The sequence below is a fragment of the Pelodiscus sinensis genome, chromosome 2 (genome assembly GCF_049634645.1).
Source record: "Pelodiscus sinensis isolate JC-2024 chromosome 2, ASM4963464v1, whole genome shotgun sequence".
NCBI classification, from domain to species: domain Eukaryota; kingdom Metazoa; phylum Chordata; order Testudines; family Trionychidae; genus Pelodiscus; species Pelodiscus sinensis.
In genome coordinates, this window is record NC_134712.1 from 183,307,489 (window position 1) to 183,334,620 (window position 27,132).

At 47.4% G+C, this 27,132-nt stretch overlaps 1 protein-coding gene and 2 long non-coding RNA genes across 8 annotated transcripts in view; 1 reads left to right on the plus strand and 2 right to left on the minus strand.

Moving 5' to 3' along the window:
- Window positions 1–27,132, plus strand: part of TOPAZ1 (testis and ovary specific TOPAZ 1) — a 141,524-nt gene that overhangs the window by 106,181 nt on the left and 8,211 nt on the right. For all 6 annotated transcript variants that reach the window (XM_025190288.2, XM_025190286.2, XM_025190283.2 and 3 more), the window contains 2 exons: window positions 11,581–11,784; window positions 14,698–14,881. In XM_025190288.2, the coding sequence (XP_025046073.2) occupies window positions 11,581–11,784; window positions 14,698–14,881 (388 nt within the window). The remainder of the gene's footprint in view (window positions 1–11,580; window positions 11,785–14,697; window positions 14,882–27,132) is intronic.
- LOC142827290 (uncharacterized) lies at window positions 1,074–17,438 on the minus strand. Its single transcript, XR_012901930.1, has 6 exons — window positions 15,108–17,438; window positions 8,946–9,066; window positions 7,383–7,465; window positions 4,178–4,304; window positions 3,651–3,777; window positions 1,074–1,436 (listed from the first exon to the last, which is right to left on the minus strand). It is a non-coding gene; the product is annotated as an uncharacterized LOC142827290 (long non-coding RNA).
- LOC142827291 (uncharacterized) lies at window positions 17,465–25,361 on the minus strand. The gene is made up of 3 exons (XR_012901931.1): window positions 24,303–25,361; window positions 22,731–23,012; window positions 17,465–18,385 (listed from the first exon to the last, which is right to left on the minus strand). It is a non-coding gene; the product is annotated as an uncharacterized LOC142827291 (long non-coding RNA).

A 27,132-nucleotide genomic window follows, 5' to 3' on the forward strand; every position in this document is an offset into this window, starting at 1 on the left:
ACGCCCCCCCTTTGAGCCCTTGGCTACGATACCGTTGCAACTTCTAACTACTAAGTTGCTTTTTCTGCTTGCCATTACATCAGCTCGCAGAGTGAGTGAAATAGCGGCATTCATGTCATCACCGCCTTACACGGTGTTTACTAAAGAGTCGGTAACGTTGAGATCTCATCCAGCTTTTGTTCCAAAAATTTGTTCGGATTTTCACATCAACGAGCCAGTTGTTCTCCCCTGTTTCTATCCCAAGCCTCATACTTCAAGGGAAGATGCACGATTGCACACGCTCGATGTGAGGAGGGCATTAGCCTTTTATATCGAAAGAACGCGACACTTTAGGAAATCGGACCGTCTAATAGTGTCGTTAGCAGATCGAACCAAGGGACAACCCATCACTTCCCAACGGATTGCGAGGTTAATAGTGTCGTGTATTACAACCTGCTACTCTATACATAACAAACCTCTTGCGGGTACTCCTAAGGCCCATTCTACGAGAGCAGTAGCCACGACTACAGCTTTTCTTAGAGGTGTTCCTTTCCGAGACATTTGTCGAGCAGCAACATGGTCATCGCATTCTACCTTTATGAGGCATTACGCTGTAGTAAACCAATTTGCTGCCGATTCCTCCGTGGCTACAGCAGTACTTTCGCATAGCCATAAACCTTAGTCCCGGAGCGCTCAAGTGTTCGAGTACTGCTCTGAAGTCACCTGGAGTGGAGCACCCACGGGGCCACTCGAAGAAGAAGAAGAAGTTACTCACCCTGTGAAGTAACGATTGTTTTTCGAGATGTGCCCCGTGGGTGCTCCACGACCCGCCCTTCCTCCCCGCTCCGGTATTTTCATTTTATCGTTTCAGGGAGCGGCTGAGAGGAATTGAGCAAGCCGGACCGCGCACAACACATCAAAGGCGCGAACGCCGCCTCGGGCAGTCACGCATGCGCGGTCCGGCGGACCACGGCTCTGATAGCTCTCCGATTCGCGGCGCCGGGACGGGACCCGACACCTGGAGTGGAGCACCCACGGGGCACATCTCGAAGAACAATCGTTACTTCACAGGGTGAGTAACTTCTTCTTCTCTCTCATAAACAATTTCAGCCTGTGGCGACGTGCTCCACCTTTCTATGAAGATGGTCTTACTGGTGGCTGTCACATTTGCCAGGAGGTTGAGTGAAATTAGTGCTCTCATGGCAGACCTTTCTTTCATGGTATTCCATAAGGACAAAGTGGTTCTTCATCAAGTAGTGTCCCCGTGGGTGCTCCACTCGAGGTGCTGGGTCCGTCCCGGCGCCGCAAAACGGAGAAACTTCCACAGCAGTAGCCCTGCCGGCACGCACATGCGCTCCTGTTGCCTTGCGCCGTTAGAGCTGAGCGCGGGCCAGCTCGTCAGTTTCCTTCAACTGTCCGCGGCCGCAGACGGACCTAGGATGCGCTCCCTCTCCAGCCTGAGGAGAAAAGGAAGTTTCATTTAGAAATCTGTTTGCCACTTGGCAGTTTATAGTTAGGATAGTGTTAATAGTTCTTAGTAGTTTTTACTTAGATAGTTAGTTAGTCTCAAGTTCCTTGTTTCCGTCCTAGTTTATTTTTTTGTAGTAGCCTTTTAAAAAAAAAAAATGCCTGGTTTCAAGAAATGTTCCCAGTGCCAGGAGGCAATGCCAGACTCAGATGGGCATTTGTGCTGCATTAAATGCCTAGGGCACGGGCACATCCCTATAAAGTGCCCTCACTGCATGAAACTACTAGCCCACGCTCGGCGCGATAGGGAAATGAGGCTGAGGGTGATTTTATTCAACAAAGCCCTCCAGTCCGATGTGACCACGTCTTCTCCCACTGCCTCGGGAGTTCACTTGTCCGTTCACCTGAGAAGAAGTTCCACAATGCCGAGCCACAGCTCAGGAACGTACGGGACAGACCGGGTACCTCTGGCTCTTTGCCGAGGCACCCGACAGAGAAGCCGGGCAAGAGCCGCAGTGCCTCAGCTCCGACTTTGGTCGGATCAAAAGACCCGATGCGGGCTCCCTGTAAGGGACCGCGGGCACCGACAAAGGCTCCAACGGTCGGGCCACAAGCAGCAGTGGTGGCCCCGGCACCGGCTGATACTGCGCATGCACAGCCAATGACAATTCTGCTGGCACCCATGCTCACGGTGCCAGCTGACGAGACCTTGCTCCCTGCGGTGCCGCAAGCAACGGCGCCGACTCAGGCACCGCAGGCGGCCAGCGGCACCGCGCAGCACTCTACACTGCAGGCTCTTCCGGCACCGGCACAGCTGTTAACTCCCGCGGCACCGCTGATTCAACTCCAGGGCAGCCATGCAACTGGGACTACACCACTTCAAACGGCACCGTCTTCTCCTGCAGATTGTTCGGTGCCCTTCAAGTCAAGGCGCGTTCAGACCCCTTCACTCACGCCTGAAAGAGCACGGTTCTCTCCGAGGCCTTGGTCACCAGCTTCAATCTGCTCTGAAAACCATCGTGCTTCTCATTATGTTTCCACTAGAGACCAATATCATAGATCACCGCAGCGATCACCGTCATACCATCACTATCGCTACCACGATCAACGACGCTATTCCTATTATTCTCGTTCACCATCTCGTTTTTCTGACATCTATATCACTGAGGTCTTCAGGACATTTGAGATATTCACGTCGATGCGAGGCGTCTAGAGCCTACACTCATAGACGATCCCCGACTCACGGTCGGAGATGTGACCGTCACTATGATGACCGTCGGTGTCCTCATACCACGCGATATCCACAATCATAATCTCCGCAAACCACACGCCCAGCATCTCCACTTAGCGCACCTTCGCCGGTGATTCCATCAGTGCCTGTGGAGGGCGCGATGCCAGTTACTAGTCAGGACACATCTGAAAACAACTACACTCCAAATAGGGAACCACAGACCCCTGAGTCTCCGGCCAACCAGTCATCTCCAGACAATGCTGTCTTTCCTGGTGAACTATCCCCCACGGAAGATCACAAACAGTTTCAGGAGCTCTTTGCCAGAGTGGCACAATCTCAGGGTATCCAAATTACGGACGTACAGCAAAAGCAACAGCCCTTGCTGAAGAACTTGCAGTCCTCACAAAAATCAGAACTGGCTCTGCCCTTTGATGAGGCTATCCTGGAAATCGCTAATGATATATGGCAGACCCCCTCCGCTTCTTTACCGACTAACAAGAGGGCGGACAAGAAATACTTTATAAACCAAAAAGGGATGGACTTTTTGTTTACGCATCCCCAGCCCAATTCCCTTGTTATGGATGCCGCCCAGCAAAGATCAAAGACTGCCCAAAATAAAAATACAGCAAAAGAGGCTAAACGCCTGGACATTTTAGGTAGAAAAGTGTATTCTTCTGCCACTTCAGTTCTCCGGATGTGCAATTACGTGACCCCCCCCCCCTTGCCAATCACGACTTCGATAACTACTCCAAATTAGTCCCTCTTCTAGAGCACCTACCAGACTCAAAGCGCCAGATCTTGCGGGCGGTAATACAAGAGGGCTACTCAATGGCCAGAACAGCACTTCAGATAGCCCTAGACACGGCTGATGCAGCAGCTAGAGCCACGGCTACCGCGGTAGTTATGCGTCGCGGGTCATGGCTGCACCAAGCAGCTGCCCCAAGGGAGTTATTAAACAAAGTGGAAGACTTACCTTTCGATCGTCAGTCTCTTTTTGCCCAGTCCACTGATCAGGTGTTCCACTCGGGCAAGGATTCCCGTATGACTCTTAGAACGCTTGGCATGTATACGCCTCCGTATAAACGTAAGAGGTATACGCCCTATAACAAACAGAGACCCTTCTCTTACGCAACATTCCGCCCCAAGCCATATGAACAACAGAGACCAACACAACGCCAGCAAAAGCAAAGACAACAACCTGGCAAGACTTCCAGTCAGCAGCAGGGCCGGCAACAAGTTTGATGGGTCAGTCGAGGGACTGCGTGCAACTCCTTTGTCGGGAGCGTCACACAATCAGGTAGCCTTATTTCATCATCGGCTGAGGCCTTATCAACATCGCTGGTCTCTGATTTCCACCGATCGATGGGTCAACGACATAGTTGTTTCAGGATATGCCATCCCTTTCAACTCCATTCCCCCCCACTTCTCGCCCTCCCCATCCCATTTCAGGGACCCCTCTCACGAGACTCTTCTACAGCAAGAGGTGTCCCGACTACTTACTATAGGAGCCGTGGAGAGGGTATCCATTCAATTTCGGGGGAGAGGTTTCTATTCCAGGTACTTCCTCACCCAGAAGAAGTCAGGGGGTTGGAGGCCTATCCTGGACCTGCATCGACTCAACCACTGCCTGAGGAAACAAAAATTCAAAATAGTCACGTTAGCTTCTATCATCCCGGCTCTCCACAAAGGCGATTGGTTTGCATCCCTCGACTTACAAGATGCCTATTTCCACATAGCCATTCACCGGGCCCACAGGCGATTCCTTCGTTTCGTAGTGGGCGCGGAACATTACCAATACCGAGTGTTACCTTTCGGTCTGTCAGCAGCACCACGGGTGTTTTCCAAAACCCTGGCGGTGATAGCTGCTTTCCTCCGACGCCTCAATATCGCGATTTTCCCGTATCTCGACGATTGCCTATTAAAGGCCCTGACTCGCAAAGAGGCTATGTGGGCAGTGACCACCACCACAGCCGTATTCGAGGCTCTGAGCCTCATAATCAATTTCGGCAAATTGCCCTTGGCACCGAGTCAGGACTTGGAGTTTATCGGCGCGAGACTCGATGCACTGAGTGCGAGAGTATACTTACCTGCAACAAGATTCCAGATGATTCGGGACTTGGTACATATTGTTTCAATTGCTCCCAGATCCAGCATACTGACTTACCTGAAACTGCTCGGACATATGGCTGCCACCACATATGTGGTGGCGCATGCGAGACTTCATCTACGCAGTCACCAGCGCATTGACTGTTGAAGGTCTACACACCGGGGGTACACGCTGTGAGCAAGACAGTGTCCATTCCCGGACATGTCAGGACTTCACTAATATGGTGGGACAACCCGCAAAATTTGTTATCAGGGGTCCCTTTCCATGCATGAAGACCCACAGTGCAGATCACAATGGATGCTTCTTTGATCGGTTGGGGCGCACATCTGCAACAACAACGAGTTCAAGGACTCTGGTCGGCACAGGAGTCACTTCTACACATAAATCTCCTCGAGCTGCGAGCTGTATCCAATGCATACAGGCACTTCCTTCAGAGGATCCGAGGTCGTGCAGTCCACATCCTCACCAACAATATATGCACGGTGCACTATATCAACAGACAAGGCGGGGCCCGTTCACGATCCCTGTGCGCGGAGGCGATACGACTGTGGAACTGGGCGATCCACCACAATATAATCCTTACCGCATCGTACCTCCCAGGCAAAGACAATATCATTGCCAACACCCTGAGCAGACACTTCCTTCCTCAGCACGAGGGGGAGTTACAAAACGAAGTGGCTCACGGTCTCTTCCGTCTCTGGGGGTTCCCGAGTATAGACCTCTTTGCCACTCGTCATAACAAGAAGTGTCATCATTACTGCTCACGGGCGGGTACCGGCAAGAATTCCCTGGGGCATGCTCTTCTGCTAAATTGGGGATCTCACCAACTTCTCTATGCGTTTCCGCCTCTTCCTCTCATTCCGAGGGCACTGGAGAAGATAGTGACGGAGGGTGCAACAGTGATCTTCATAGCACCCTATTGGCCTCGACAGACTTGGCTGACACAATTGTCCAGAACGTCGGTCGCTCAGCCACAACGACTTCCACTGATGCCCAACTTACTGTCTCAACGGCACGGTTCGATGCTGCATCCGAGCATCGATCGCATGCATCTTACGGCATGGTTCCTAACTGGTTTCAGCCACCAGAAATGACTTGCTCTCAGGAAATGAAACATGTACTTATGAATAGCAGACGCCATAGCACTCGCAAGGCCTACACCTACAAATGGCACCGGTTCCAAGCTTGGTGTCTGGAAAGGGACTTTGACCCTCTTTCTTTACCGGTGCAGCATACTTTGGACTACATCTTCCATCTGAAGACGGAGGGCTTAGCAAATGCTTTGTTGAAAGTGCACTTGGCAGCATTCTCAGCCTTCCGCCCGCACATCGACGGACATTCGCTGTTTGCTCACCCGTTAGTTAAAAGATTCCTAAAGGACTTGATAACCTATATCCGACCTTCACAATCCCTCCGGAGCCGTGGGACTTATCTTTGGTACTGGACGCACTAACTCTTCCCCCCCCTTTGAACCGTTAACAACTTGCGACCTGCGCATGCTCACAATGAAAGTGTCATTCCTTCTGGCAATCCCGTCAGCACGTCGAGTTAGTGAGTTGGCAGCTCTTTCAGCCGATCCAACATACAGTTTATTTTCTGAACAAGGGGTTCTGCTTCGCGTTCATCCTCCCTTCCTTCCGAAGATAAATTCTCCCTTCCATATAAACGAGCCCATAAGTCTGCCAACATTCTATCCGAAGCCTCATTCCTCGCCAGAAGACTCACATTTACATACCCTCGATGTTAGACGAGCACTGACCTTCTACCTGCATAGAACATGAGCCTTCAGAAAGTCTCGGCGCCTTTTTATAGCTACGGCGAGCGCTCCAAGGGTCAACAGCTCTCCACGCAACGTATTTCCAATTTGATCACCTCCTGTATCTCACGTTGTTATGCCCTACGGCACAAATCCTTACCAGGACGACCTCGCGCTCATTCCACCAGAGGCATGGCCGCATCTACTGCATACCTTAGAGGGGTACCCTTACAGGACATATGCCATGCAGCAACCTGGTCATCCTCGCTCACCTTTGCCAAGCATTATGCTCTTGCGAAAATATTGAGGAATGATTCAGTGGTGGCGCAAGCAGTCTTGGCCACAGCACAGAGATCATAAGTCCGAAGCATGCCAATAGTGCTTGACCACTGCTCTGTACTCACCTCGAGTAGAGCACCCTCGGGGACACTACTCGACGAAGAAGAGAGAGTTACTCACCGTGTGCAGTAACGTCTGTTCTTCAAGATGTGTGTCCCCGTGGGTGCTCCACGACCCACCCTTCTCCCTGCTTCGGAGCTTCTGTTTATCTCTTTCAGATGCTTCCGGTTGGGAGGAAACTGACGAGCCGGCCCGCGCTCAGCTGTAACAGCGTGAGGCAACAGAAACGCATGTGCAGGCCGGCAGGGCTACTGCTGTGCAAGTTTCTCTGTTTTGCGGCACCGGGACGGATCCAGCACCTCAAGTGGAGCACCCACGGGGACACACATCTCGAAGAACAGACGTTATTGCACAGGGTGAGTAACTCTCTCTTTTCCATCCTCATCCTAAGTTTCTCCCAAAGATTCCCACTCCATTCAACTGCAATGAGCCCATAAACTTACCTATCTTCCTCCTGAAGCCTCACACTGATAACAAAGAGACTGCACTGCATACGCTGGATGTCCACAGACTGACTGCCTTTTATCTGGACAGAATTAAACAGATCCGTAAGTCAAACATGTTTATCTCCACCCTGGAAAGATCGTTGGGCATGGCAATCTCCACCCAAAGACTATGCAGGTGGATAAAGGACTGTATCAAACTGGCCTACTTAACCTGTGGCCTAGCTCCTCCATTGCACCTACAGGCAAATGCAATGAGAGCAATGGCAACTTCTACCTACAGCAGGGGTGGGCAAAAGGGCCTCCGTGTGCTGGATCCAGCCCGCCAAGAGGGTTGATCCGGCCCTCGGAGACCCTGCCACTCTCCCACCCCCAGGTCAATTAGGGCCTCCTCCCTACAAAGAGTGCACATTGCTTAGAAGCACCATGCACTCCTGGCAGGGCAGAAGAAAGCTTTGCGCGCTCCCTCACCCCCAAGTCCTGATTGGCCTGGGGGCAGAAGGGAGAGTGTGCTATGTCTCCTCCCACTGCTAGGGGCATGGGTGCCTACCGGGGAACCTCGTGGGGGGGGGGGGGAGGGCACAAGTGCTCCCCTACCCCAGACCAATCACAGTCTGTGGGTGGGGAAGCAAGGAAGTATCCTGGCTCCACCCCTTCTGCTTGAGGCCCCGCCCTTTCTGGTGCGGCCCAGGACCATTTAAAAAATTTCTGAAATGGTCCCTTGCAAAAAATTACTGCCCACCCCTGACCTACAACCTACTTGCATGGCTTTCCACTCATGGACATATGTAGATCAGCAACTTGACTCTGCGCCCACATTTGCTAGACACTATACACTTGATAGTTAACTGTCCTGGGGTACACAGTTTGGACACACTGTCCTAGCTGCTGTGCATGATGCTAACTGAAGTGCCCGCTTCCAGTCATGGTTACTGCTTCCTAATCACCTATGGTGGAGCACCCACAGGGACACTCCTCAAAGAAGGAGAGGGTTACTAACCTTGTGCTGCAATGGAGGTTATTTAAAATGGTTGTCTCTGTAGGAGTTCCACCACCTGCCCTGCCTCCCCTCTGCTTTGGACATGCTTGTTTCTCCTTCTGGGGCAGAGAAGGAACTGAAGGGACAGTTGGTTGTGCGTGTGTAGTAGTGGCACTGCACGTGCCGTCTGCTTTGCATGTGCAGCCTGACGGACGGCACTGCTACCAAAAATCTCCAAGTAGGTGTGCAGCGGCACCCAGACACCTAAGGTGGAGCATCCCGCAGGAACAACCTTCTTGAAGTACCTCTGTTACTGCATAAGTTGTGTAACCTTCTCACATAAATCAAACATCAAGAACAGCAACTTTCAAAAAACATAGGAGAGCACTTCAGCCTCCCTGGATGCTCAGTAACAAGACTTGAAAGTTACCATGCTTGAGCAAAAAAAGCCTTCAAAAACAGACTGCAGCATGAAACTGCAGAGCTGGAATTCATATGCAAACTTGATGCTATCACGCTGGGTCTGAATAGAGACTGGGAGGGGCTAGCTCACTACAGAAGTTTCCCCTTTTTGGTATTCTCACCTTCTCATCAACTGTTCAGAGAGGGCCACATACAGGCTTCCTTCTAAGTTGCACAGCTCCACACTAAAAATTTTAGGTTCTCCCATGTCATTTTAAGAGCCGTACATCAGCACTCACCTTCCTGCTGGAACAAAAGGTAAATAGTGACAGTGGCAGCAGCTGTGACCTGGTGGTTTCCTGGTGGCGGGCGGCTGCCTTTTTGCTCCGGCCAGAGCTGGGGTATGCGAATTGAAGCTGTTCCAGTGAGGCTGCCCCAGCTGGAATGGGCCTTGTGCAGCTGCCACTTTACTCCAGGTGGAGCCAGGGCTGCCCGCGGTGCTATTTTTAGTACCGAGGTCCTGCAGAGACTGGGAGCGTGTACTAAAAATAGCACTGCAGGCGGCCTCTACTCCAGTCCCAGCTCATGGTCCTGCCCCAGGAGCAGCTGGGACCAGGATCGCAGATTAGAAATAGCATTGTGGCCCCAGCTCCAGCCCCTGCAAACTGCTTTCCACATGGAAGGCAGAAGGTGAGGGAAGAGGTAGGGGGAGAACTAAGGGAGAGGTGGGGGCGAGAAAGAGTCTTGTACTGAGGGGAGGAGAGACTAAGGCAGGAGAAGAAAGGGGAAGGCACTAAGGGGCAGGGTGGAGGAGAAACACATGCCAGGGGGCCAAGAGGAGACAAAGAGGAAAAGGGCAGGAGGGGAGGGGAGGTGTCAGAGGGTGTGAGGAGGGGACAGGGTGATGCGGGGAAAGGAAAAGGGAGGGACAATGGGGGCAAGAGGGAGGAGAGGGGAGGGATGGGCATGAGGAAGTCGGGATGGAGCAAGTCATGTGTGAGGGTACAGATGAGCATGAGGAGAACTGGGTCAGAAGGTGGTGGGGTGGGCACCAGGGAGAAAGAGTTCAAAGAAGGAAGGGGGAGGCACCAGAAAGGTGCAGGGGTATTATGGGGGTGAAGCAGAAGGGCAGACACCTGGAAGGGAGGGACGGGTACCAAAGGAGAGAGGCAGGGCATATGGTAGATGGACGTGTTGTGAGAGGAGATGGAAAGGGGTAGCTACAGAGGATCAGAATGGGACTAGGGGAGGAGTGGGCATAGGGGGAAGAGAAGGACAGGTGCCGGGGTCAAGGAGGATGGGGAGGAGAGCAGGTTCCGAAAGGGCTGAGGGGAGTGAGAAGGGCAAGCACCAGGTGAGCAGATGAACCGAGGGGAGGGTGAGTGACATGGCAGCAGAGGGAAAAGGGAGAGGTTTATAAGATATTTATTAGTAACTTGGGTGCCACAGTGGCACACGTCCAAACGAGTGCACATGAACTCAATATGGTGCACATGACAAAATTCACTCTGCTCATGGGTGGAAAATCTTAGAAGAAACACTGGCCCCATCCACCCTGATTGAATAGCCTTGTTAGTACTTGTCCTACACATAATAATGTAGCACTCCCATCTGTGCATATATCTCTGCCAAAATGTAATTTCTGCTTCATGCATCTAACAAGGTGGGCTCCAGACTACGAAAGCTTATGCCCAAATAAATGTGTTAGTCTTTAAGATGCCACAAGACTCCTTGTTGGTTTTACTGAAACAGACTAACATGGCTACTCCTCTGAAATTCATTTCTGAGCATACCCACATATATTAGGGAACAGTAGAAGGCAATGTAGAGGGGAACAAGTAAGGGATTCTTCACTTCCAATCTGTCTTCTACTCTCTACCCCAGATAGATGGGAACTGAGAAATCCTACATCATCTTCCCTGTCCTAATCCTACTGGTTTTTGGCCCCCATTCAGTGATCCTAGGGAGTGAAGCCTCCTACCTTTACCTGATCTTTCAGCCCTGCTCCTCACCATCAGCCACAGTTTGTCAAGACTGGATGTTCTTATTATGATTATTGGAAATTTTATTTGGCTGAAAAGGGGAGGAGCAGAGTCCTTTGGGTGAATTAATTCCTTCCCCTAATCTTTCTACAATGTCCTAATGCTGTCGAGGAAGCACAGCAAGGGCTCATTTGAAGTTAGGAAGATTTAGGAAGACAGGGGTGTTCTTCCTCTATTACTGCTAATGCTCAAAGCCTGAGTCGCTTCCTCCTTTCTTGAACTCCTGGAGAGTCCCAATACTTCAAGTCTCTGCTGAAGGATAAACCTGATCCAGGGATCCCATAGTGCTTAACAAGATTCAAACACCCTGCACACCTTGAATTTATTTTATAGTTCTAAAAAGATAGTTCATGTTTCTAATAATAGTACTATTGCTCAATGTGGAAATGTGTTACTTCCATGCATACCAACGTAAGTAACATGGTATTTAGGAACCAATTTTCAGTACTCCATCAGAATTCAGTGTCATCTTAAAGACTTTTTGCTTTCAGCAATAAATTATTTTAAACTGGAACTAATTATCACTTGATCTATTAAAATGTTGTTAAACATTGTAAACAGAATGTGTATCGTTAGGGTCTGTACAAAGAGACCTTCCAACAGAGAGGCAAGTGCATCATTATCATAAGGCGTTTTACTTTAATTTTCACTGTTTTGTTCTGAAACTGCTCCAATTTAAGGTTGAAGAGATTGGACTTTTGATATGTTCGTAGGACGGTATCCAGCAATTAAGATTGCTTTTATCTGATTTCAATAATTAACATTTTCATTTCAGATTCTCTAGATGTCTCCCAGTACAGCCTTCTTTTTAACAAACTTCTAGATGCCTGTATTGAGAACAAGAACTTTGGTGTATCTTCTTCTGTAACAGACTTTATGCTGTCAAAAAACATTCCTATTGATTTTACTTTAATTAGAGGATTAATTACAGCATTGGGAAGGAGCTCTTTGTGGCTTAAAGCCAGGACCTATTACAAAAGTAAGTATCCCTTGAAATTGTGTTTTACAGTTTGTGATCCTTGAATAAGCTGTACTCATTAGAACTTAATATTTTGGGAAGTATGAGTAAGAGTACTACAGGAAATCAAATATTTTTCTAACCAATTTACCATAAAAATGTAACATTAGACATTTAGTACACTTAACTGAGGGACAAATCCGAATGATAAGTTTTCTGTGCTAGGTGTTGGGCTAGGTATATGTCCCTTAAGGTGACTCTAATATATAGGATAGTCACAGAGAGAAACTTAAAGTAGCCTCACAGAAGCTTTAAGTTGCACAGGCTACAGCAGCCCGCATGGATCATGCTGTTACTTGGAGATCACCAGAACATAGAAATACTCGAAGCCACAAACCTGTGCAAGGCTAGAAGATGTGGCACAAAGCACACATTTCAGCTAGGAATTTCCCTTTTCCTGGGGAATTTACTAACCAGTCAGATAGAATAGCTTCCTGCCTACTTCATAAAGTTGGAGTGATATAAAACAGTAGCTAAGACTGAGACTTCAGAAAATTAAATAGAGTAAAGCTGTTTTGAAACTTTCCCTGGGTCAAAATGTTTGTTTATATATAAAAACAGAAGTCCAGACAGTTCAGTCAATACAAAGTTAAAAGTCATCAGGCTACCCAACTATCAGCCTCTTTGGTGGTCAGAGGAAAATAATCCTGTCTGCTTCACTGTTGAGCATTATTTTATTTGTAAATAAAAATGGCAATAGAAAATAGTTAGGATTGCAAATGTGAATTAATGAAATCTACCTAACACTTTGAAAATATATTTTCATAAAATTATTCTATTTCAATACAAAATATCACACATACGATACTATGAAAATGAATATTTCAAGGATGCATCCATATCACTAATGCCACATATTCCCTTTTCATTTGTTACACCCACAAAAATGATGCTTCACCACCCAACTTCAACTTAGATCCCCTATAATTTTCATATTTCATAATTTTCTGCTTTAACATATAATACACTTTTATTTTAAATTACAGTTAAATATCAGTTGGTAAGTGTTATGAACAAGGGCCCCTTGGCACAATGGGATCAAATTCCAACTTGCAGCAAACCCCTAAATTGCACTGCATTATTAATTTATTATTGTCTTTCTGAAATATCCTTCATTCCCAGCTTCTGACATACAATTATGGCTCAGCTGAAAATACCCATTCATGTAAAATGTGTTGATATTTTTAGCTGAGTTTTTTTGTTATGCTGTCTGGCAGTCCACTCCAGTCTTCTCTGCTGCCACATTACTGTCTAGCCTCAAAACCTCCTTCCACCATAGTAACATGGGAACTTGTAGCCAGTTTTAGCAACTCATCACTCCAATCCTTAGCTACTATGTTCTTCTTCAAACAGCCATCTTATCATTCTGCACTCTCCCCACTCACTTCACTGGCTGCAGTCTAGCTCCCTGATTATTCCTGGAGGAATTCTGTGCCAAATTTTTAAAAAATGTTTTGCAAAATTCTATGTTTCATTTGTCAGAATAACTACATAAATCATCCTAGTTTCAATTATTTTGGTAATTTATTGCAAAATACCTGCCAGAAATATATCTGTAGCAATACACAAAAACACCCACACTCCCTGCCCCCCTAGAGCCCAAGCAGTCAGTAGCAAAAACAGTCTGATGCTCAGTTCTAGGCTTGTGTGGAGTTCTGCATGCTTCAGTGTCCTTCCCTCAGGGCATGGGGAGAACTGCAGCTACTAAGAACGCTCTGCTCTCTCCTCCTCCTCCTCCTGTCTTCACACTGTCTTCAGTTTTCAAGCTGGGCTCTGCTGGGTCCAGCAGCCCTTAATGGCCACCAGTAGTACTGCAGTCTCTTTTTGGGGGGAGGGAGGGGGAATCGACCCCAAAATATTAACGTCTGCAAAAATCAGCATTGCACAGTGGCTCAGAATTCCCTCAGGAGTATCGGATCTTTCAGTTGCTGACCCCTCTTTGTGGGGAAATAAATAGGCAAAAGACAATTGCAAGTTGCTCCCCATAAAGCAGTGTTTCACATCTGGTGCAAAAGTAGGGGTTCTGTGAGAACCCGGCACTCCCCCTCTTAAAGAAACAGACAAATTGCGGTGGGGCTGCTTTTTGCTTGACAAATTTTACTCTGGCAATCCTAGGGGTTCCTTGAAATTCTTTAAAGCTGGAAAGGGTTCTGTGGCCAAATAAAATTGGGAAACACTGCCATAGAGCATGGAAATAAAACAAAATGCTGTGTGTATGGTGAATTCTGTTACAAATGCTGAATTCATGATATTTTTGGGAAAAACAGATTAATTCCACAGGCATGATTTATTTATAGGTAAACATACTAGCTGCAGTTGTGGTCAGTATTTTGCACTAAAATTAGTGTTGAGGGAAGAAAATGAACCAAACCTCTGTGTGAAATTACCTTCCTCAGAGTTTAGTGCCTTGAAAACTAAAGACCTGAGGCTACATCTAGACAGCAGAGCTATTTCAGGATACTGGAAGTATCTTGAAATGGCAATTCCGCATCTTTAAACATGCCAGTTATTTTCAAATATATTTTGAAATATTGGGCACACTGTTCCAGTGTCCATGGAATCCTCATTCCACGAAGGTTAAGGGACTTGTCAGAATAGCACTTTATTTCTAAATCTGGCGCTGTGTAGACAGCAACAAATTTCAAAATAAGCCATTTCAAAATTATCTTGAAATAAGCTACACAATTTGTGTAGCACAAATTTTGAGGTAAAGGTGCAGTGTAGATGCACCCTGAGTGACCACATAAACTTTTTGTTGATAAGTCTATTCAACTACTTAGGGTTTTTTGGTTCTCTCCAAATCTCAAGCTATTCACACATTCAAAATAGGCAATAGTTCCAACCTAACTTTTGCATGTATGCTTTCCTTGTCAGGTGCTTTATCATTGGGTTGCTACCCACCACTAAAGGGAAATTTATACCGGAAACTGTTACTGATTCCTTCTTATATGTCTGAGATTGAGATGTTGCTGGCCATTGAAATATTCCTAGTTTCAAATGCTAGTAATATTCAAAGTCCGAGTGCCACCAGCCAGACACTTCAGATAGTACTGAAAAGGTTAGTTGGTCAATTTTTGTACTTTACTTATGTCTCTTTCTGAGTATATGATGATTTCGCATCTGGGAGAGAAAAAGTTTTTGCATGCATTTGATTTGGCTGTAGCTTGGGAAAGAAAATCATTTTTCAAAATTAACATGTTTTACTCTGGTTACAGAGGGCAGCAAATATGTGCATTAATAACTTTAAAAAAATTATTTCACATTCAAATAGGGAAACCACATACCTGCTCAATTTGTCCAATATAGTAACCATGCGCCATATTATTAAAGAGAACATGATTGTATGATATGTTGTTGTATAAAACCTTGTCTTGTAGTTAAGCATATAGAAATGTGTGGTTGAATGAGAAAACATAGTAACACACTTCGAAGAAACACCTTGACTGCTCTGTCATGGAATATTCCAAGTCTCTGTCCTTGTCCTCTGTGAGGAATGTTTCATTAGTTTCAGCTTTGGGGAGCCCTTGCAAACAGATGGCATACTGTCTTCATTTGAAATTACAGTTGTCCCCTCTGTCTCTGATTCTGCTGTCACTCTTACTAACTTAGACCTTCACTTTGTTCTCAAGACCAGGAATCTTGAAATAATCTTTGTTTGTTTCTTCAAGTAATTACATATGCACATTATACCAGGTGTATGTACAGCTTGTGTATTGGGTCCAGAGAGATTTTCCTAGTTGTATCCACAGAAGTGTCCAAAGCTGTATTTTGGTGTTCCTCATGCACCAACCTAAGGGTATAAAGGGAGAAGTCCACCTACTCATCTTTCATTTCCTTCTGGTTGGTGGCTGGAGCATGCTATCTGTTCTTTTGGCAAATGTGCCATTTTTAGTTAGGTTTCTATTGTTAGTGGAACTAGTTTTGAGGTCCTTGGACCTCTTTTTCTGTTCTATTTTTTCTTTTCTAGATTGTCCATGGTGAGTGGATGCCAGGCTCCACATAGTACCAAGAGAACCTCTGCCAAGGTCCCCTAGCTTCAAACCCTGTTCAAGGTGTTTTAACTGATGCCCATGAGTGACCCTCATCCTCACTGCCAGAAGTGTTTGTGTGAGGGCACATCAGGGCCAGGTGTCCAGTTTTCTGGGGCATCAATGCAAGAACAAAGAAGCGGAGAAAACAGCACCTCTGGTACATCTTCATGGAGGCTGCTCTTTGCTTGCCATCTGAACCATCTCAGTCAACTAGAGGGAGTTTCTCCCTATCTAGAAGTACTTACCTAGGAATAGAGACAAAGGGAGATCCCCTTTGCTGGGACAGTCATCTTGGAGCACCCTTAGCTTCTGAATCCAAAGAAGCAGACAACCTCCACATCATCTTCCGTGGTGTCCAACACGCTAGCCACTAGCCACATGTGGCTCTTTGGCTGGTTGAGTATGGCTAGATGGCTTGAACAGTGTGATTATTTGGCCAGTTGAGTGTGGCTTGTTTGCTATAGCAGTAGTAGCTACTGCTTCAGAACTGGTTGGACACCACAGCTTTAAGTCCTAAGTGTTTGACTCTTCAGCTGTAGAGGCAAGTCACTCCAATACTACTGGTAGAGTGCACCCTTTGACCTGCTGCTTCCCAGTGCTGCATCCTAGCAGCAGCTTGTCCACACCAGAGTTGTTGACTCCGCTTGCTGTGCTGGGACTGTCATAGCCAGCTTCTTCTTCGTTGAAGACACTGGAGCCATCACTTCTGCTCACAGTTGGGGAAAGGCCCATTTTGGAGCGGACCACCACTGAGACACATGCAGCTGGGAATGATCTGTTAAGACTCTTGGAATTGTTCTCATTGATTATTCCAAATGCCAGTGCCTTGCCAGTCCAAATGATCAGGGATTCCTGCAAAAGTACAACAGACTATTGACAATTTTCCCTTTGAGGGTTGTGCCTTATTTTCCTCAAAGATTGATGAAGCTTTACATATGCTAAAAGATTCAAGGGTAGTGCTGAAATCCTTGGGTCTTTACAAACTAGCTCCAAAACGAAGGAAGTTTTGTTCTCAGTTTTACTGAGGCAGCAGTACTACAATGCCTAGAGAGGCAAATCAGTTCAGGCAGAAGTACAAGCAGCAATGAAGGCAGTAACGGCCATCAAACTCCACTTCTTCTGGGAGGCAAAGCAGTGTTTGATTCTTTGTCAGTGACCATATAGCAGATCTCACCAGGAATCTACCATCCTTAAGGAACAGATTGTCACATTTCCTAAAGGCGTGGTAGTTCATCATTTTAGATAAGTAGGTGCTAAGCACAGTGGAATCAGGTTGCACTCTGCAGTTCTTGTCCCTCTCACACCTTCCCTTTGCCCCGTCAGGTTTCTATCTCATGAGTCTGTTCTAAAGCAAGAAAGTACAAACTTTATATTCGAGAACAATAGAAGAAGTGCTTGCTTGGTACTGGGATAGAAGGTTGAACTCCTGCTACTTCTAAATGTTTTCCCTCACAAATATTATTCCTTCACTAGATCTGAGAGGTTAATATGCTGCCCTCAACTTTGAGGGAGGCTTATGTCCATGTAGCAATCCACCCTTGCCCCAGCAAATTTCTAAAATTCATAGTAGAAGAAAACCATCTCCAGTTCTCAGTTCTGTCCTTTCGCTTGTCAGCCATGCTGAATGTTTTTACCAAATGCATGGTGGTGGGAGCAGCCTATCTCTGCCACTGGGATATTGTGACAGGGTGTGTATACTCCACACTGGGCCAGAAAAACTTAATGCCCTGTGGGCAGAAGTCTGTCCCTCCAGCCATCTTGGGCATGGTCCAAGGACTTGAGTAGTATAAAAGGGAGCAGCTCGCTTAGTCTGGGCTGATGCTGGAGAGGAAGGACCTGCTACAGAGCTCTTGAGATAACATGGCCAGAGACCCTGGTGATGGGAGATGGCATGGAGCCTCCAAAGCCAGTGAAATCTTAGGGGGAGACTGGAGCTGCAGAATTAGAGGATCCAGAAGCTACACTGATCACCCTAACACCAAATTGGGTAGGAAGTGACCCAGTGAGGGTGTGCGAGTGGTATCTCACACCTGAATGAGCTCAGTGTGTTGCGGTTGAATTCCATGCTGCACTAGGGCTGGATAACTCTGCCACCAACAGGGTGCTGGGTTGGGGCCCAGTGGAGTAGGTTGAACCCAGGCCCCCCTACCAGGGCTGCTGCCCCCAAGCCTTTTGAGACTCTAGCCCAGGGTGGGAAAAAGGGCCTCCACGGGCCGGATCTGGCCCACCAACTGGGTTGATCCAGCCAGCAGAGTCCCTGCTGCTCCTCCACCCCCAGGCCAATTAAGGCCTGGGGGCGGGGGAAGCGCACAAAGTTCTTCTTCAAGTAGTGTCACCATGGGTGCTCCACTGTAGGTGTTGGGCTGCTCCTGGAGCCACAGATCAGACATTTGCCAGCAGTGGGCTAGCTGGACCGTGCATGCGCCGCTCTTGCACCCTTTGCACCATTTCTTCTACGTGGTCCAGCTCCCGCCAGTTCGTCCTAATTGTCCTCAGTCGCAGACAGAGTGAACGGCTTCTCCTCAGACAACCTGAAGAGAAAAGAAACAGTTGTTCTTGTTAGTTGTAGTTTGTGTTTTCTTATAGTTCCAGTTATAGTTAGTAGTTAGTTACTGTAGTTTAAAATATATATGGTTTCCTGTTAGACAAGTTCAACATGCCTGGGTCTCTGGGCTTCAAAAAGTGTTCTGCATGCCGTGATGCCATGCCTGTGTCTGACGGGCATTCACAGTATATCAAGTGTTTCAAGTGTTTAGGGGAAGGACACATTCCACAAAAATGTCCACATTGCTCAAAGTTAATGGCACGAGCATGGCGCGACAGAGAAATGCGGCTCAAGATGCTTCTTTTCAACAAGGCCCTCCAACCTGCCACACACAGTTCATCGGAAGAGCCTCCGGCATTAACAGAGCGAACGAGTGCTCACACAAAGAAAGCCTCATCGTCTCAATCCCTACCACGAGTGAGCTCTGCAGATAAGCCGGGTACCTCAGGCATGACTGCTAGCCACTGCCCCGAGAAGCATAAATCCAGCCGTAGCACATCGGCTCCTAATCCGGCTCTCGTTAGGGAACCGGCAACAGGCTCCTCTCCAGCGCCGAGACCCGAATCAGCACCGGCACCGACAAAACAGGCACCTATGTCGGCACTGCCACCTCCAAGACTAGCATCGGCGGCGGACCACAGCACCGCCTTGGTACCAACACGATCAGCAACGGCACCTATGGACATGGTGCTGACAACTGCTGCACTGACGGCCTTGGAATGGACAGATCAGTTGACGATGGCCCCAGCACCGACCGCAGCAGCGCCAATCGAAGCAGCACCGAATGCTCCAACGCACCATGTGTCTCCACCTATATTGCAGAGAGAGTCGTCTCCAGTACCGATGAAGGCCAAGTGCAAATCAAGGAGAATCGACACTCCTCTTTTAAGTCCAGAACCTCCTCCTTTTTCTCTGGAACCGTTATCTCCAGAGCCAATCCGACCCAGAAACGGACGACATCACAGTCTCATCAGAACATACCAACGCTCACTGCATTACTCTCTTTCTCCGCATTGCTATTACTGACACTGGTCACCACCTTCACACAGGTACCACCGTAGAAGATCACATTCACCAAGATCACCTACGCTGTCAGCGTGCTCTCACTATCACGACAAGAGCAGATACTCTCCGAGATACCAATATTACTGAAGACATGGACATAGATATGTAGTTTCACAATCCCACTCAGTAGAAGAATCCAGTCATGTTCACTGCATTCACTACAGTCACAGGAAACACATGGCACTGCCTTGCCTACTCCTTCAGGCACAAGATCACCAACAGGTGACATTCCACCTCCGGTTCAGACCACTCAGGCAAATGAAGAACATTAATCGAGGGATGAGCAACCACAGGGAGTCTCCCTGACAGATCAGTCTTCCTTTTCCCCAGATGATGCCATGTTTCCTGGAGACTCCTCACCGACGGATGGTGTTCTGCAATTCCAGGAGTTATTCAGACTGAGAGCCAGGAGGTACAGTTAACCGGGGTGCAACAAAACAACACTGGTTGCTGAAGAATCTACAGCCATCCCAAAAAGCCAAGGAAGCGCTGCCACTCGATTATGCCAATGACACCTGCGTCCACTCTGCCCACTAATAAGAAGGCGGACAAGAGGTATTTAATGCCCTCTAAGGGCATGGACTTCTTATTTACCCACCGCCAGCCGAATTCACTAGTGATGGACACAGCTCAACAGAGAGCCAAAGTTCCCCAGTACAAGAGTACTGGGAACGACAAAGACAGCAAATGCCTCGACATTTTTGGCAAAAAGGTTTACTCTTCAGCCACTCTCACTTTTAAGAATGTCAAATTATTCAGCACTTCTCGCCAACTATAATTTCGACAATTACAGCAAACTTGTAATACTCTTAGAGCATTTACTGGACAATAAGCACCAGATATTAAAGTCCGTGATTCAAGAGGGCTATACTGCATCGCGCACAGCGCTCCTAATTGCCCTCGATATTGCTGATGAAACTGCAAGAACAACTGCCACATCGGTGGTCATGCGCAAAGCATCATGGCTGCAGCAGGCAGCGGTCCCCAGGGAGCTTCAGTTGAAAGTGGAAGACCTATCCTTCAACAGACAGAGTCTTTTTGCCCAAAAGAGTCCCACACCACACTGAGGACCCTAGGCATGTACATGCCACCGTACCATTGAAAGCGATACCAAAGAAAAAGACCTTTCTCATATCTACCATCTCAGTGTAGACAATTTGAACACCAACGTCCTAGACAACCGTCCAAAAGAGAGGCCAGCAAAACAACAGGGAGCCTAATCAACCAACCAACCATCAGCAGATTTGATATATCGGTCATGGGCCTGCGAACCATTTCCCTTACACATCACCTGAGCAAAACATCGAGACTGTTCCACCATCAACTCAGGCCTTACCAACATCGATGGGCCTCAGGAACAACCAACCAATGGGTGTTAGAACTAGTAACTTCTGGCTATGTAATCCCCTTCATAATGCTACCTCCCCACTTTCCCACTTTCCTCCATCCCTCTTCGGGGACCCCTCTCATGAGGTTCTCCTAAAACAGGAGGTACAACACCACATCGATATCGGAGTGGTAGAAAAGATGCCCGACCAGTTCGGGGGCAGAGGGTTCTACTGCCTTTACTTCTTGACCAAGAAAAAGTCAGGCGGTTGGAGACCAATTTTGGATTTACGCTGGCTCAACCGTTACCTCCGCAAGGCCAGGTTCAAAATGGTTACATTAGCATCTATCATTCCAGCTCTTGATACAGGGGATTGGTTCGTATCCCTCAACTTCCAGGATGCTTACTTTCATGTGACGATCCACCCAGCTCATAGACGATTTCTCAGATTTCTTATTTGCACAGATCACTACCAATACCAGGTTCTACCCTTTGGTCTCTCCACAGCACCCAGGGTATTTTCGAAGACGCTAGTGGTAGTAGCGGCATTTCTCCGCTGACAAGGTATCGTCATATTTCCATATCTAGACGATTGCCTCATCAAGGCACCTTCTTTCGACGAGGCTCTGCATGCAATCAATACCACAAAGATGGTATTCGAGGTTCTTGGTCTCATAATCAACATTCCCAAGTCCAAAATGACACCACAACAATCCCTCGAGTTTATCGGCGCTCGACTGGGTTCCACGACGGCCAGGGCCTATCTTCTGATAAACAGGTTCCACACTATTCGAGATCTTGTGCAGGTTCTTTCTGAGCCCCAGAATCCACACGCTTACCTGTTTACAACTAATTGGTCCCATAGCGGCCTCCACATACATGGTGGCACATGCAAGACTACATCTCAGATGCCTACAACATTGGATAGCACAGTCTACCACCCAGGCAGCCGCGATGTCCACAGGATGGTCTCTGTCCCGACGGCAGTGAAAGAGTCACTAAAATGGTGGACATCACCTGCCAATATGCTAGCAGGCATTCCCTTCCATCGCCCACCACCTACCATGCAGATCATCACAGGTGCATCCTTGCTAGGTTGGGGAGCTCATATGCAACATGTCAGGGCTCAGGGTCAATGGAACGCCCAAGAATCTTTGCAGCATATCAATTTCCTCGAACTGAGAGCAGTAGTCAACACATGCAAACACTTCGTGAACACCATTCGAGGTAGCACTGTCCAAATTCTCTCAGACAACATAGCTACCGTGTACTACATCAGTCGACAGGGAGGATCCAGGTAATGCTCACTATGTGCAGAAGCAATCCACTTATGGACGTGGTGCATATGCCACGGTATTACTCTTACAGCAGCATACCTTCCAGGGAAGGACAACATACTTGCAGACTCCCTCAGCAGACACTTTACCCAGCAACACGAGTGGGAACTGGATCACAAAGTGGGGCAAGATCTTTTCCGACATTGGGGGTACCCCACTATAGACCTCTATGCCACACATCACAACACGAAATGCAGACTCTACTGCTCCAGGTAAGCCACCAAATCGGAGTCTCTGGGAGATGCCTTCCTCATCAGTTGGAGTCACCATCTCCTATATGTTTTTCTCCAAGTTCCACTCGTCCCAAAGGTTCTGGAGAAAATACACACAGACAACGCCACGGTAATACTTATAGCCCCCTTTTGGCCACGACAACTGTGGCTACCCTTGCTTCTATGTATGTCCATTCAACAACCATATCATTTACCAAACCAAGGCAACCTCCTGACCCAGAAGGATGGCAGAGAGGTCCATCCCCAACTAGACCACTTACATCTCGCAGCTTGGCGCCTAGCTGGCAACATCAAGCCAAATTAACCTGTTCCCAAGAAGTGAGGTGCATTATAATTTGTAGCAGACGTGATACGACCCGGTGTACTTACATGCAAAAATGGCAACGGTTTCATTCATGGTGCTCTCTCAACAACATAGATCTGTCCTCAATTCCCATGAAACAGATCCTTGATTATATCCTTTATTTGAAACGATCCAGCCTTGTGATATCCGCAGTCAGGGTCCATCTAGTGACGATTTCTGCTCTTTGAGACAGAGTTGACGGATCTACAGTGTTCGCTTATCCACTCACCAGGAGATTCCTCAAAGGGTTATCGAATCTCTACCCCCAACGAAGAGAGCCACCTGTCCCATGCGACTTGGAACTCGTTCTGCAAACATTAACACAACCCCTCCTTTGAGTCTTTGACCATGTGTTATTTAATTATGATGACTATGAAGGTTATCTTCCTTCTAGCGAACACATCAGCGCGTAGAGTAGGGGAACCAGCCGCTTTAGCAGCAACACCATCCTATACACTATTCACTCCCCGTGGAGTTATACTGAGACCCCAACCCGCCTTTATCCCAAAAGTAAACTCAGAGTTTCATATTAACGAGCCCATAATCTGTCTTCTACTCTAAACCACATTCGTCACCGCAGGAAACTCGATGGCATATGCTAGATGTATGACAGGTCATAGCATTTTGTATCAATAGGACACGGAACTTTCGTAAGTCACAGCATCTGTTTGTGTCAACAACCATACCTTCAAAGGGCCAACCATTGTCTGCACAGCGCATCTCCAAACTGAGCTTATGCTCCTACACTTCAGTTAGTCTATAAGGTGCCACAGGACTCCTCGTCGCTTTTGCAGATTCAGACTAACACGGCTACCCCTCTGATACTTTCCAAACTGATAGTGGCACGCATAGTGAAGTGTTACTCAAGACAGAAGAGACCACTTCCACATGCACTTTCAGCCCATTCCACTAGGGCAGTCGTGACTTCTACTGCTTTCCTGAGGGGTGTCCTGTTACAAGACATCCATCGAACTGCTACATGGTCATCTGACTTTACCTTTGCAAGACATTACACCATCAGCAGCATCATGCTCCAAGATTCAGCAGTTGCCTCCGCAGTATTATCTATGGTGGGACATTTACAGCTCCAAAACCCATCACCAAGCTTTAGGATACTGCTGTGAAGTCACCTACAGTGGAGCACCCACGGGGACACTACTCGAAGAAGAAGAGGAAGTTACTCACCCTGTGCAGTAACGGGGGTTCTTCGAGATGTGTGTCCCTGTGGGTGCTCCACAACCTGCCCTCCTCCCCTCTTCAGAGTCACTTTTTATATCTTTCAGATATTCTCCGCTTAGGAGGAACTGGCAGGAGCCAGACTGCACAGCACTAATGGTGCAAACAGTGCGAGAGCAGTGCATGTGCGGTCCGGCTAGACCACTGCTGACGAATCTCCGATCTGTGGCACCGGGACCCTTTCTGAGGCAGCTGAAATTTTTGAAGTGGCCCCTGGCCAAAAATTATTGCCCACCCCTGCTCTAGCCACTAGGCTGTGCTGCTCTGAATCTAGGACGGAATTACAGATGGTGGTCTTTGGGCCACGCTGCCTCAGGACTGGGTGTACCTATGACATGACAGATATACATGTATATTTATACCTGCAGAGATGGAGTCACTCTTATGAGCACATCAGTGTCCATCAAATCCTCCACCTGTTTTCATTCATAAACCTGAAAGTGAACAAAGAGAAAAAAATGTATCAGGGCAGTCCTAGAACTTAGCCTTAAGCAGAGCTTTTTGCCTCTCCTGAGGCTTATAGCTTTGCAGGACCTTTGTGCCTCCTAAAAGGACCATTCCAGAACCTTGGTAAGGAATTGCCTGAGGGTTCTGAAGCATATCATAGAATCATAGAATACTAGGACTGGAAGGGACTTCGAGAGGTCATCGAGTCCAGCCCTCTGCCCTCATGGCAGGACCCAGTACTGTCTAGACCATCCCTGATAGACATTTATCTAACCTACTCTTAAATATTGCCAGAAATGGAGATTCCACAACCTCCCTAGGCAATTTATCCAGTGTTTAACCACCATGACAGTTAGGAACTTTTTCCTAATGTCCAACCTAAACCTCCCTTGCTGCAGTTTAAGCCCATTGCTTCTTGTTCTATCCACAGAGGCCAGGAAGAACAATTTTTCTCCCTCCTCTTTGTGACACCCTTTTAGATACCTGAAAACCACTATGTTAGGCATCCCTTCATCAGACTCCTCGGTGAAGACCGAAACAGAGAAGTCATTAAGCATATCTGCCATTTCCAAGTTTCCTGTTATTATTTCTCCCTCTTTGCTGAGCAATGGGCGTACTCTGGCCTTGGTCTTCCTCTCACTTGTAATATATTTATAGGTTGTCTTCTTATTTCCCTTTATGCCTGTAGCTAGTTTGAGCTCGTTTTGTGCCTTTGCCTTTCTAGTCTTGCCCCTGCATTCCTGTATTGTTTGCCTATATTCATCCTTTGTAATTTGTCCTAGTTTCCATTTTTTGTATGACTCCTTTTTGATTTTTAGATCATGCAAGATCTTTAATTTTTAGATCTCCTGGTTAATCCAAGGTGGTCTTTTGCCATATTTTCTATTTTTCCTATGCAGCAGAATAGCTTGGTTTTGGGCCCTTAATAATGTCCCTTTGAAATACTGCCAACTCTCTTCCGTTGTTTTTCCCCTCAGTCTTGCTTCCCATGGGACCTTACCTACCAGTTCTCTGAGCTTACCAAAATCTGCCTTCCTGAAATGTATACTTATGTGATTCCCCTACCAAGCTGCATTTCAGATGGTTGCAACATGACGCAAGTCTGTACATCACCTTCAAATACATTACCTGAACACAAGTGTACATCTCAGACAATGTACTATTATTGGAGCTCTGCAAATATCCACAGACCATGTTTGCCAATCAGATGCAGATACATGTTTTATATCCATACAGAGCTCTTAACTGGTATCCCTAGATTGGTGGTTGAACCAAGAAAGCCTTTGCAGAGGAGTCCCTGCCCCCCATTTCTTCCCTTTATGACTTTGTTAATAGACACTTCAGCCATGGGGTAGGATGTATACATTGGGGATGTGCAGGCTCAAAGATTGAGTATTTAACAACACGACAGCAATGTTCAATGTCAGCAAGTTGAGGGTTCTAGATCAGAGAGGAGGCAGTCAAGCACTGGAATTTCTGTACACAGAATTCCCTGATTCTCACAGCATCACACTTACCAGCAGTTCAGAATGGCTCAGTAGACTAAGTAGTTCATTTGCCCTGGATCGTAAATGGTCTTTCAGCACAACTGATCTAACATAGTTATTCATAGAAGAGGAGATCCTGCAGTGGACTTATTTGTGAACTTGCAGAACAAGAACTGCTCCCTTTTCTGTTCACAGGACAATAGTTGCCACAGGTCCATCTCAGATACGTTTCTCTTTCCTGGAACAGTGCCATGGACTCCCAAGGTCATTTTCAAGCTGAAGAGTGAGGCAAAATGATTCTCAGACCTATACAAATTGTCCATTGGGGAACCCTTATCCCTACAATTCGTCAAAGTCCTGATATCCCAGAAACATAGGCAGGTGTTGCAGCTAAACCTCACAGCCTAGTTCCTAAGTAGCCAAATGCAGAGGCACAGTTCAAAGGCAGTCTAGAAACTCCTACTTAATAGTAAGAAGCCATCCACAAGGGGTACTTCCTTTAGTATGTGGAATTATTTCTTTGTACAAGTACATAGGGTTTGTCTCCTACACAATCTGATTCAAAAGATTTTAAGCTATTTGTTATCCTTTTGAGTTGGGTTTGGCAGTCTACTTTAGCAAAATGCACTTGGCTGCACACCCTCATGTTACAAGTAGCACTGTATTCTTTAACTCTGTGATGATCAGGTCCCTTAAAAGCATAGAGTGATTGTTCTTCTTCGAGTGGTCCCCGTGGGTGCTCCACTCCAGGTGTCGGGTCCCGTCCCGGCGCCGCTGGTCGGAAGTTTTCCATAGCCGTAGTTGGGCCGGACCGCGCATGCGCGAGCGGAGCGCGCGGCGTTCGCGCCTTTGCAACGGTCCGGCCCCCCCCCCTTGTCAGTTCCTCTCAGCCGCCCGTGGTCGCTGGCGGAACGCCGTTTCTCTCCTCACAGGACTGTCTTAAAAAAAAAAAAAAAAGAAAGAAAAGAAAAAGAAAACAGACGAAGATAAAAGAACAGTAGTTAATCAAAAAAAAAAAAAAAAAAAAAAACAAGAAGAGGACGAGAGAGGGAGATTATGCCTGGCTCACCAGGTTTTAAGCGGTGTATACACTGCAAGGAGGCTATGCCTGCCTCTGACGGGCATGAAGCCTGTGTCAGATGCCTGGGAGAGTCGCATGTCCCGCAAAAATGCGCTCACTGCGCAAAGTTGACTCCCAGAGCGCGGAGGGAAAGAGATATGCGCTTAAAGCTCCTCCTCTGTGATAAAGCGCTACAGC